Here is a 13,351-nt window from a genome sequence, read left to right on the forward strand (position 1 = left end):
GCCGTCAGCAATAATCTCCACAAGCGTATGGTATTCTGACTTCCTTCTCCTTGTGATTTATGGAATGTGTGTTAGGATTACTATTTCTTTTAAGAGTTGACTTCCTAACCATTCTGTATCTGATGTAGTCTGTGCAGTTAGAACTTGTATGAGCTGAGGTGTCCAGCACTGCTGTACTGATTTTGTGTGTCTGTTTCCATCCTCCCCCTTTCTTCATTTTTTTATATCCCTCATTCCAAATACCTGTTGTCGCAGTTCATTATGCCTCTTGTGTGAACACTCTTCTGCATTAGTGCTGTCAAAATTCCTATTTCTGACTATGTTCTGCTACTATGTAAGCTTGCAAAGGTCAAAGAATTTCATAAAGCATGTGTGCATGCACAAGGAAAATGCACAGATGTGCTGTAGCAGTGCACACTATACACAAATTACGATCACATACCACTATGCAGTTCCAATTATTGCTTTAAAAATCCCTGGTCTGCTTCATGCATAAGTAGAACTGATAGAAAAATAGCATGTTTTCCTAACTTAGTACGTATGTGTCTGGTGGTGGTGGTGAGATTAATTATAAAAATATCTAATGGTTGTTTATTCATTTTCCGTATCAAATCTCTGACACATACTTATATGAAGTAGAGGCTTAATTACAGAAGAAACTAAATGATCTAGAGACACAGAGTTTGTTTTGAATGGAAAACATTTTCTTGAACATAAATTCATATGGACCAATATGGAAAGGTAACATGAGCATCTTCGATTTGAAAGTGGTGTGTTTCTGTATGCTTTTGTAGCCCTGAGAAACAAAAGACAAGTACTCCCTGCAAAGTACTTGGACTATCCCACTTATATTTCCCTAGAAGTCAACAAGTTTATGTGAAAGTTTCTTGAGGAAAATGAATTATAGATTGAAGTCTCGATTCTAAATGAATACAACTGAAGAGTATAGAGTTCACATTCTAATCAGGTTTTTTGATCTTCAATTGAAAAGCCAGTGAGTGCTTTTTAACAGCAATCATAGAAACACTGTGCAAAAAAAAAACATACCATAGTTTATCTGCTATTGAGTTCCTTCTTCACACAGGATTTGAAAGTGGTGTATTTCTGTATGCTTTTGTAACCCTGAGAAGCAGAAGACAAAGAAGTGTGCATATGCAGGCAATATGTGAAGGCAGCCAAAGGTGAGCATTAGGAGAGGAGTGGCATGAAAATACAAAAGAATGCTATTTGTTAGTCATAGGGTAGACAGCTCCAGCAACAAAAAAACTGTAGGATCCAATACTCATGCACTTGTGATGCAACTATGTATGGTACCACTATTTCCAGAATGATTATCTTGTCTACAGTACAGGGAAGCTGTATGGTTTATAAACAAAGATATGGGATCTCCATCTTAAATATTATAAAATAGTTCCCATTGTTGACTTTCATGCAACTTAATATTTATAAGAAACATCTCTACTAAATTTCTTGGCAATACAATGACTATCCACAAGGTGGCAGCTAAACATACCAATAAGATACTTTAAAATCTAGCCTTCAAAACAATTTTAAAAGCAAGTAATACAGTTGCAAGGGAGAAAGTATATTCAGAATTATGGAACAAACTATATATGTTTCTTTAGAGCAATGCTACAAGCAGGCTGACTAAAACAAATTCAAATCCTCCACTAGCTACCAGGGCAATTAACAACTCCACAGCATAATGGCATTTAAAATAATATTAGGAATACAAGCAATGAAATAAATTTTGTCACCACATTAGAAAGCAAAGGCCATTATAAATGCAGTTGGCTTACAATTCAAAATATTAAAGCAAGTGCCACATGCAAAGATTCCTTCTTCCTTCTTTAAAGACCTAATAAATCAGGGATGGGGCAAAAGAGGGTGGGTGGGAATTGAACTTTTGAGTTCTCCTGCTTGAATGGTTTGCCCTGATTTTTTAGTTTAGGCGAGGCCTCATCCAAGTTAGGCCAAACTCAAAATGGGAGGCCGGGGGTGAGGGGAGGAATTAGGATGCTTAGGGCACAATACTAACTAGATAGGCTGCTGCCTCCGACCTTGGAGGCGACTGCCTATCCAAAGCAAGGCAGGAAAGGCATGGGGAGATCGTTCCCTCTGCGCCTCTCCTGCCTTGCTCTTTTTCTCCAGACAACCGTTTTTGGCTTAGCGGCGGGGGGGCCGACCGGGAGAGGAAGCTGCTGTGCGACACATAGGATATGTCGTACGCGCAGCTCCACTTTCCCCGCCCCAGAACACCCTCCCCCCGGAACGCCCCTTTTCAGTGGCTCTGTGCTTGTGTTCCAAGGGCGGAGGATGAGGCTTCTCCGTGCTGTCTCTGCGGCAGCACGGATGACGGGGCAGGTTGGATTTCTGGGAAAGAAACTCGGAGCACGGGCTCCAAGGTCAGTTCCCGGAATACAGCATATCCTATGGCCCTCTAGACAGTGTCTAGTGGCCATAGGAGTGCTCCCTTAATTGTTCAAGTTGAACAACCAAAAACCCCATTAAGGATTTCAACTGTTAGATTTGAAAACTTCAATAGCCCAATCTACAGTCAGGGCCAGAAATACTGGAGCAAGGATAACTGTTTTGGCAGTTGGCCTCTGTACACCACCACATTGAAGTTGAAAGGAAACACACCCAGGTGGGAGCGAAGTCAGGACTTTCAGCTGTAATTCAAAGGTTTTGACAAAAGTGGGGCACTAACCATTCAGGAAGTACAGCCAGTGGCATACACGCACACCCATTGTTGGTGGCTCATAAGTAATGGAACAAACCAATGTCATTTCAAACTTAAGGATTGTCTTTAATACCTGGACCAAAATCCTTTGCAGTCAATGACTGCCTGAAGTCTGGAACCCATGGACATGACCAGATGCTGAGTTTCCTCCCTCGGGATGCTTTGCCAGGCCTTCACTGCAGCTGCTGCTTGTTTGTGGGTCTTTCTGCCTTCAGTCTTGTCTTCAATAAGTGAAGAGCATGCTCTGTTGGGTTGAGAACAGGGGACTGACTTGTACATTGAAGAACATCCCACTTCTATGCCTTGGGAAACTCTTGGGTAGCTTTTGCTGTGTTTTGGGTCATTATCCATCTGCAATATGAAGTTGCTTCCTATCAGTTTGGCAGCATTCGGCTGAATCTGAGCAGAAAGTATAGCCCTATACACTTCAGAATTCATCCTGCTGCTTTTCTCAGCAGTCAGGTCATCAATAAACACCAGTGACCCATTTCCATTGGCAGCCATACATGCTCATGCCATAACACTGCCTCCACCACGTTTGACAGATGATGTGGTATGCTTTGGATCATGAGCTGTTCCTTTCCTTCTCCATACTTTTCTCTTCCCATCATTCTGGTACAAGTTAATCTTGGTTTCATCAGTCCAAAGAATCTTATTCCAGAACTGGGCAGGCTTTTTTAGGTGTTTGCTGGCAAAGGCTAATCTGGCCTGTCTGTTCTTGAACATTACCAGTGGTTTTCACCTTGTTGTGAAGCCTCTGTATTTACATTCATAAAGCTGTCTCTTGACTGTAGATGTTGACAATGACATGCCTCCCTCCTCAAGAACGTTCTTGACCTGGCTAGATGTTGTGAAAGGGTTCCTCTTCACCATGAGCAGAATTCTGCAGTCATCCACTTTAGCTGTCTTCCGTGGTCTGCCAGGCCTTTTGCTGTTGCTGAGCTTGCCAGTTATTTCCTCCTTTTTCAGGATGTTCTAAACTGTTGTATTGGCCACTCCCTCTGTTTTTGCCATCTCTCTGATGGGTTTATTTTGTTTCCTCAGCCTAATGATGGCCCTCCTCACTCGCATGGACACCTCTTTGGACCTCATGTTGGCGGTTCCAGTGAACAGCTACCAAATGCAAATGTAACACTCAGAGCCACCTCCAGGCCTTTTATCTGCTTGATTGGTCATGGCGTACCCAGGAAACAGGCCACACCTGGCCATGCAGCTGCTTGTCACCCATTCGTTCCATTACTTATGAGTAGGCTGACCATACGTACCATTTTAAATGGGACAGTACTGTTTTTTTTTTTCATATTTCCCGACCGTCTTGTTGTTTTAATATAAATGTCAATTTTGTCCTGTTTTTAATTTTTTGTAAAAAACTGAACACGTTTATCATAAGGCTCTATGCTTATCAATGTGTGCAGTAAATCTACTAGTGTGACGAAAGAGGAAGTTCCATTTACTTTATCCAGTCAGGGCCAGGCTCCTTGAGCTAGCAACGATCAGACGCCGCCCCCTGGCTTGTCTGCAGTGGCGGGGAATTCACGAGGCGGTTGCTAAGCCCCATTCAGTGTGTGGGAGCCAGGAGGGTGAGTCTTACTGGTATTTCTACCATCATTCCACCCACAGAGATTCTTTCTGCCCTACATTCAGTTTGATTCGGACTTTTAGACTCTTATTTCGGTTCAACAGGCGGTTAGCTATTTTTTTTATTACAGCAGAACTCTCCGGTGGGACATTAGCATATACTGGCTTGTGATAGCAGTAGGGGTGTTCTTTCTTTCTTTCTTTCTTTCTTTCTTTCTTTCTTTCTTTCTTTCTTTCTTTCTTTATTAATCGCCCATCTGGCCGGTCACCCAGCCACTCTGGGCAATGTACAACAATAAAAACAGTTTGTACAATAAAATTCAACATTAAAAACATCACATTTCTAAAATTACCCTAGCCCACCCCAAATGCCTGCCTGAACAACCATGTTTTTAATGGATGGTGGAAGCTCATTAAAGAGGGGGCATGGCGGAGTTCCCTAGGGAGGGAGTTCCACAGAGTAAGGGCCACCACAAAGAAGGCCCTCTCCCTCGTCCTCACCAGCCTAGCTGTCCTGGCTGATGGGACAGAGAGAAGGCCATCCGAGGCTGATCTTGTTGAGCGGCCTATCTGATGATGCTGGAGGCGCGCCTTGAGATAGGCTGGGCCGGAACCGTTTAGGGGTTTAAAGGTCAAAACCAACACCTTGAATTTGGCCCGGAAAACAACTGGTAGCCAGTGCAGCTCCTTCAGCACTGGAGTGATGTGATCTCACCGGCGGCTGCCTTTAATCAGGCGAGCTGCTGCGTTCTGTACCAGCTGCAGCTTCCGAACCATCTTCAAGGGTAACCCCACGTAGAGCGCATTACAGTAGTCTAAACGAGAGGAGACCAGGGCATGTACTACCGATGGGAGCAGATGGTCGGGAAGGAAGGGGCGCAGCCGCCGTATCAGATGGAGTTGGTACAGTGCTGTCCGGCTCACAGCTGACACCTGAGCCTCCATGGACAGCTGTGAGTCTAAGATGACCCCCAAGCTGCGGACCTGGTCTTTCAAGGGTAACCATACCCCATTCAATACCAGGTCAGCATCTCCCAAACTCCTCTTGTCTCCCACCAAAAGTACCTTGGTCTTGTCAGGGTTCAGCTTCAGCTTGTTCCTCCCCATCCAGCCACTCACCGTCTCCAGACATTTGGACAGGGATTCTACGGCCAACCTTGGTGAAGATTTGAACGAGAGGTAGAGCTGCGTGTCATCCGCATACTGATGACACCGCACCCCAAACCTCCTGACGATAGCCCCCAGCAGCTTCACATAGATGTTAAATAGCATCGGGGAGAGGATGGAACCCTGTGGCACCCGACAAGTGAGCAGCCACGGGTCCGAAACCTCCTCTCCCAGTGCTACCCTCTGGTACCTGCCGGAGAAGAAGGACCGGAACCACCATAATACAGTGTCTCCAATGCCCAACCCCTCCAGGCGGTCCAGGAGGATACCATGGTCAACGGTATCAAAAGCCGCTGAGAGGTCGAGAACAAGGAAGGAGCATTCGCCCCTATCCAGAGCGCTGGTGTATGGGTATGATTTTTTTGCTGTTTATGATTTTTGGTGCATGTTTATGATTTTTTGCAGTCTGGCCACTGCAGTCCTGCATTAGAGTGTTCAGTGTGGTATGCCATACAGATTTGTTTACTGCTCATGTTATATTTTATAAGTATTTTATATATGTATATTTATGAGTGTTTTTTTGTGTGTATATGCAATAAATTAGTGTTATTCATTTGCGCCCCTTTCCATGTTCTTTTGCAGTGAGTTTAGGTTGTTTTTTAGGTCTCTTATAGCCTGAGAGACCACAAAGGGAGCTGCAGTTGTTTTGTTATATTGTGGCTTTTCATGAATACGGAATATTACATAACCCCATCCTGTTTTTGTCATCCCAATATCCCGTTTTTGTCTCAAGGAAATATGGTCAGCCTACTTATGAGCCACCAACGATGGGTGTGTGTGTATGCCACTGGCTGTACTTCCTGAATGGTTAGTGCCCCACTTTTGTCAAAACCCTTGAATTACAGCTGAAAGTCCTGACTTCGCTCCCACCTGGGTGTGTTTCCTTCAACTTCAATGTGGTGGTGTACGGAGGCCAACTGCCAAAACAGTTATCCTTGCTCCAATATTTCTGGCCCTGACTGTGTTTATGGCCAATGCAATGCATGTATGTGTGTAAACAGTCCAACTTATAATTATTAACTTAAAATATATTTATCTATTTCAGGCCTTAAAATAAATGTCACTGGGGTTATTGAATTTTTAATAAATCTTAGTAGACTGAGCATAATTTCAAACTGTAAATTAAATACAAAATTATACAATAGTATCTGTAGAATTACTTAAAAATACTTTGTGACAAAATTTCCAACTACTATTTAGCCAATTTCTTGTCGCTAGAGGGCAGTCAAGACTACCAATCAAACCTAAACTACTTGATAGGAAATGACATACAAAAGCTTTTGGATAGCAATTTTCCAGTCAATAAATTGTAATGATAAGATTAAACCTGCTAGATAATGAACTGAGGGCCTACTTTATCAACAGAAAGTTGGATCAGATTGTGTCTGTAGACATGGCTATAGGAGGAAAAAAAAACCAGTCCTATAAAGTAAGGGTTGATGCAACTAAAGCATAGTGGACATAGTTTAACTTTGAGAACAACTATAGATTAAGAATGAGTGTCATTTCACAGACTAATGTTACTGTTTATTGTTATAGACAATAATATTTAAACAACAAAAAATACCGCAAAACATTTCTATGTGACACAATTCTTGGAATCCTTTGGGTTTGAAAAGTGAGATAGAAATATATTAATTAATTAATTTTGAATGGTTATGGAAACAGCAATACTGAAGTAGTTTATAGGCTGCTTACATGTCTGGCACAATTGAAGCACAGTGATTTTATGATTAAGATATCACCTAAATTCTCACCCTGAATCCTCGATGCAATCTGTCTTTCATAATACCAATAAATTCTTTGTAGCTCAGCTGATCATCTTTGTCTACATCAAAGATCTTGAAGACTGTGTTCACTAAATGTGGTGAAAGCTTCAAGCCCGTAGCTACATACACGGCACGTTTGAATTCATCTAAAGAAACAAAGCTTTAGCACACTGCACAAAATAATCACATAACTTGGAAATGACATTACTTGATCATCATACGAAAAATTCAGCCCCCATCATATATATTATTCAAGCACACTGTCTTCTAAGTGAGCTCTTATTATAATGTGTATGGCTGATCTCTTGAAAAGAAACAACTATCACTACAAAGGATGAATATGCAGTGTAGCTCAGGTTACTTTTTGGGTTCCAGTGGACAGGGCCTACAAATCAATGGAATGGAATGGAATGGAGTGGAATGAAATAAAATACATCTTTGGTTCAGAACTGTGGTTTATAAACAGCCTGTCAGTTTTCTGTTGGAAGGGAGAACAGAGATTTCTCTTAGCCTGGACCTCTGGATTCCAAAATGAGGGAAAGGGCAAATAAATGGTTGCCAAGCCATGGAACAATAGACCATTATGATGAAGATATCAGGTTTGATACCTCTCAAACTCTGGGCCCGGAGTGTACTCCCTAGGATTACATCAGTTGCCAAGACAAAGGGAAGTTGTCTTTAGACAGTAAAGAAAAGGGGGTGGAATGAACCTTCCTCCACGACCTGCCACCTACCAATACAGAACTGATTTTTAGTTATGAAAGAAGAGGAGCGGGGGATGGAAGAAGGAACTAATCAGAGAAAAGGAAGAGATTTGGGATGTCAGGAGCAGAGAGAATCCTCACTTCTTCACCAGACTTAGATTCAGCTCTCTTTTCACGCACATGCTGTGATTTTTCCTAATGCCTTTTGGTTTGCTGCAACTGATCACTTCTCTGGAACACAGAGAGAAGTGCCCTCACCCGTTGCGGGTGGCGGGGGGAGGACGGGACAAGGCGTCACCAAGGGGCGGGTCAAGCTGGCCACTATTTAGGCCGCGCTGCCCCGCAGCCTCCTCATTCCGGCTATCCATCTAGTCCAGCATTCTGTTCATACAGTGGACAACCGTCAACAGGAAACTCACAAGCAGGACATGAGCACAATAGCACCCTCCCACCCATGTTCTGCAGCAACTGGTGTACATAGCCTTACTGTCTCTGATACTGGAGGTAGCATATAGCCATCAGGACCAGTACCCATTGATAGCCTTCTCTTGCAGGAATTTGTCTAATCCCCTTTTAAAGCCATCCAAATTGGTGGCCATCGCTATGGTTTGTGGCAGCGAATTCTATAGTTTGACTATGCGCTGTGTAAAGTACTTTTATTTGTCCAGAATCTCCCACTAATCAGCTTCATGGGATAACCCTGAATTCTAGCATTATGAGGGAGAAAAAATGTCTCCTATCCACATTCTCCACACCATGCATAATTCTGTACACCTCTATCATGTCTCTCCTTATTTGCCTTTTTTCCCACAGCTCTGATGAATCTTCATTACTTCCTTTGGGAGATTTTACTTCTCCCTTGTCAAAACTGTTCCTTGTGAGTTTTACACAGAGCTAGCTTTTTTTCTGCTGGATTTCTAACAGCTCTGATTAATTGGTATAAAGAGCTTGTTTTTCCTGGGTTGGATTTTTGGCTTGTGAACCGTTTTGAATAGATCTAGTTTTCCCTTGCTTTTTCCTTTTATTTCCTGATGAGGCTCAGACTTCTCTACTTTATTTTGAAAAACATTTTCCTCAACTTCCATCTGGATTAATCTTCTATCTGGACTTTCCTCGATCCTATGCCTTTAATTGATCACTCACAACTTTCATCTTAGCTGTCAGGAGCCTGTCCTTTCGATTTCTGTACTAGGTAGCTAGAATGTTTCCCCCTTTCTCCCTGTAATCTTTATACCAAAGTTATATACAGCTGGTAACTTAGAAGCTACTTTTAAGTAAGTGAGCTGCTGGGACTCTAGGTATAGAAGAGTTAAAACAATAATTCAACTGTTGCTAGTTTTACCTGCTATAATTCCTGCATGCAAAAGTCATTTTTCTTTATGCTTTAGTATAGCTTAGGTAATGCTGTTTACTTTCCAAGCAGAGTTCAGCAAATAGTAGCTGGCTCCATTTTGTGGTCTAATATATTTATTTATTTATTTATTTATTTATTTCATTTCATTTCATTTCATTTCATTTCATTTCATTTCTATACCGCCCAATAGCCGAAGCTCTCTGGGCGGTTCATTTAATGTTTACATCTTTATTTTTTTTGTAATCACTGAATGCTTTTATTCTTAAGTATACATCTTTTGTAAACTGAAAGGTGTATACTGCAGTCCTACTGTGAATTTTAAGTAAATCTTTTAAAAACTGATTTACTTTAAAGCCATCTCTGATCTTTCCTGGTCCAACCACCATTTCGCTTTTCTACATGAGGCTGTTAATCTGCTGTATCTACTTTCAGTTTTGTCACAGAATTGAGATCCAAGCTCTACACAGAGCTTTTCTGTTACCCATTGTCTAGGTGGCACTGTGCTATAGTGGGATATCTCAATTACACAAGTAGGAAAATACATTTTCTTTCACTTTCACAAAAAATGACCTTTTCTACAAAAGGCATTTATTGTGCACTTGTTATTCCTTACTCATGGCTGTTTATGTGTTCTTTAGACAATGCTGTGACCCACCAGATTCACTTCTGTTTTATAAGACCACTTTCCTGGGGTGGTTGTTGTTGCTTTTAGAGTGGGGAAAATGGAGTATTATTTGAGAAAGTGAAAGAAAAGTAGTTTCCTACTTGGGTAATTGTGATATTCCGCTATAGCACAGCACCACTTAGAGGTTATGTAATGGAAAAGCAGGAAAGGCTCTTTGTGTAGAGCTTGGATCTCAATTCTGCGATGAAACTGAAAGTAGATAAAGCTGATTAACAGACTTGTGCAGAAAAGCTCAATACTCCATTTTCCCCACTCTAAAAACCCCTGGGAAAATGCTCTTAAAAAGAAGAAATGAAACGGGAGGGTCACAATGTCATCTAAAGAACTCGGAAACAACCGCAAGTAATGAATAATGAGCATACAATAAATGCCTCATTTAGAAAAGCTCTTTAACAAAGAAGCAAACCTGGAGGGCCACAACATCATCTAAAGAACCCATAAACAACCATGAATAAGGAATGATAAGTGCACAATGAATGCTTCCTGTAGAAAAGCTCTTGCTTGGAGCCTTAAAGAATCAGTTTTTCATTCAGCACGGAATATAAAGCCTTCCCTAATCTGATCACAGGTTGTTATTATTATTATTCAGATTTAATTTGCTATCTCTCCCTACTTCCCAAGTGATAAGAAGTTCCAGGGGTTAGTTTACTTTGAAAGGAGGTCACTGGTGACTTATGATTTTTGTAATATTTTTATTCACCAATATCCAGACCGAGCATAGGCACCCAGATTAAACACTAATAGATAGACAACTTCATTGCCCCACATCAGATGTCCAGAGAGAAGTAGCCAGCACCCCAAAATGCTGTTAGCTTACAGAGCACCCCCAACTCTGCTCAGATCTCTCTCTCTCCCAGTCTGTTGTGTTCCCCACACCAGTTGTGTGTGTGTGTTTTAACACAGAGACCTAGATTATGTCATCCTCAGCCGGGGGAGGGGGGAGAGTATGCCTTCTATCCCCTCCTCCATTTTTTTCATATTCAGAACATACCAGAGCAGTCCTGTATCAAGAAGCAATAAGCTCCCATGGAGACACATTGCCTGACTAATCCATGACTGTTGGTAGCTAGTGCCATAAGGGAATCCACAGCAATATCCCTATTCACAGACATCTGACAGGAAATCCATAAGAAATTGTTATTTGCATATTCCACCCTTTCTCTAAGGATGTCAGAAAGATGGTAGATTGGGTTCCCAGGAGTCTCTCAGATAGATACTAGCTATGGCAGGACACACCGAGCTTCAAATAAATATAACTTCTCCATATATCGTCACTCTGAGTGATCTCTGTTTCTTGTCTTATACAGAGCTATTACTTCTCTCTTGTTCCACCCACCAGTGTAATGTTTACATTAAATTAACTCAGAGGCTTCTGATCATCCAGTGCAGGGCGGGAGGAGCGGTGGAGGCGATCTTAACTGCTCTGTCCTCCTGCCCTGCATTTTTCGCTAGATGGGCTTTTTTGCCCATCTAGCAACAGCGCTGCAGAGGGGGAGGCAAGAAGGCTGGAAGAGGCTCAGGATAGCTCATAGCCCGGCCTTTCTAGTCTCCACCCCAACCCGCCCACTGGAACACCCCCTTCCCCCCCCCCGTGGTTGACTTTCTGACCTCGGAGGTCAGGTGTGGGGGAAGGGGTTGGAGCACTGTCCTCACTATCTTACGTCCCCTCAGAAATGTCTAGGGGGCATACGATTGCTCCCTCCAGGTATTAAAATATGTGTCAATTATGCTGAATTTGGATGGCATTTCCTGTCCAAGCCATTGTCCCTGGTCTTCCCATTTGCTGTTGCTAAGCGCTTGAGATCAGAGGGTAAGCTCTCACTGAGATTGCATTGTGGAATCTAACACAGCTACTGCCCTTGGGCTGAGAGGAACTGCATGTGCCCTGAATGAAATCTGTGTTAATTACTGAAAATCCTGCAGGAGACCTCTTTTTGCTTCTATGACTGTGTGAATTCTCTTTCATTTTTAGATTCTTGAGAAGTCTCTCAGTTTTAAATGTGGTGCCAATTTTCTTCTTTAGGTACTAGAAATGTGGAGTTGCATCCAGTGTCACACTGGTGGAAAGGAATTAATGGAAGGTGATTTCTCCTTTCCCCAGCAGCCCCCAGAATGTCTCTACATTAAGCAAGAAATCCTGCATCCTTATCAGGGGTTTCTGCTTTTGGTTTCTTTGAGGGATTAGGAGGGGCTCCTTTACACGGCAAACATATAGTTTGAATCAAGGGAGTGCCTCCCTCCCTCCCTGGCATGTGTGCAAAGGAGCGGGGGTGGGGAGGGGTCTTCTCTGTTTAACTTGTGCTGTACTGTTTCTTCACAGCCCTCAGGAAAGCTATGACTTACTTCTGAGTAGAAGATTCCGCTGTAAGTCTGCAACCAACGGGCCACTTACTTCGGAGTAAGCTCCATTGAACTCAATGGGTTCTCTGAATCAACAGAGGACAATGATTCTGAGCTTGGTGGGGTGGGTGACCAGATCTGTCTCCCTTCATTGCAGGGAGGCATTTTACCCTTTTCTCCCTCCGACTGGACTACGATTGAGAAATGTGCTCAAGCACTTACATGGCAGACACGTGGTTTGAATCAAGGAAAGTGCTTTCTCAGCAAGTTCATAGTGCTATCCTGGCATTACACACTGCCAATATGGTGCCATTAACTTTTATTGCTAGCTTATCTCCAATCTTTTTGAAAGAGGGATAAGGTGAGGAAATGTGTGGGAGACGTCCTGGAGGTTGACGACATCGTGTAAAGGACCCACAAACTTCCGCGAGTGACTAATCACAAGCGTGCAATAAATCGTTTATGTAGAGACACCCCAATCTCTCTCCCATGAGTTGTGGGGGGAACGACCCTCATGAACAGGGTGGGCTGTGGTGTGAGGTGCTGAGAAGGGGGAATTCCCCCAAACCAGCCAGAGGTATCTTCTGTGAGCAGGACCTCTGCTTCTGGAAGGTGCTATCAATGGCTACTATACCTGATGGTTAAATATTACTTCCAGTATCAGTTCCAGTATCAGAAGTAGTATACCTCTGAATATCAGTTGCTAAGGAACAACAGCAGGAAAGGGCTATTGCCCTCATGACCTGCTTGAGGGCTTTCCCATGGGCACCTGGCTGGCCACTGTGGGAACAGAATGTTCAACCAGATAGGCCTCTGGCCTGATCCAGCACAGCTCTTCTTATGTTGTTATACATAAGCATGATCATCTAAAATTTAATTTTGATTTCCCCCCTCATAAGCTTACAGAACCCTAGTTCCTAGCTCCCCAGACCACTGGGGTTTTTTTGGTGAGATTCCTAGATGTACTTTAATAATCTGCTGCGACTTAATTATTTATTTTGTAGAAATTTT

The 13,351-nt window shown here is 42.7% G+C and overlaps 1 protein-coding gene across 2 annotated transcripts in view; it reads right to left on the bottom strand.

Moving 5' to 3' along the window:
* MICU3 (mitochondrial calcium uptake 3) overlaps window positions 1-13,351 on the bottom strand; it is an 80,515-nt gene that overhangs the window by 3,303 nt on the left and 63,861 nt on the right. For both annotated transcript variants that reach the window (XM_084856687.1, XM_084856686.1), the window contains 2 exons: window positions 7,246-7,403; window positions 1,048-1,122 (listed from right to left, as the gene is read on the bottom strand). In XM_084856687.1, coding sequence (XP_084712813.1) covers window positions 1,054-1,122; window positions 7,246-7,403 — 227 coding nt within the window. In that variant the 3' untranslated portion in view covers window positions 1,048-1,053. The remainder of the gene's footprint in view (window positions 1-1,047; window positions 1,123-7,245; window positions 7,404-13,351) is intronic.

The sequence above is a fragment of the Heloderma suspectum genome, chromosome 5 (genome assembly GCF_057233095.1).
Source record: "Heloderma suspectum isolate Gila_16-S chromosome 5, 16-S_ref, whole genome shotgun sequence".
NCBI lineage: Eukaryota > Metazoa > Chordata > Lepidosauria > Squamata > Helodermatidae > Heloderma > Heloderma suspectum.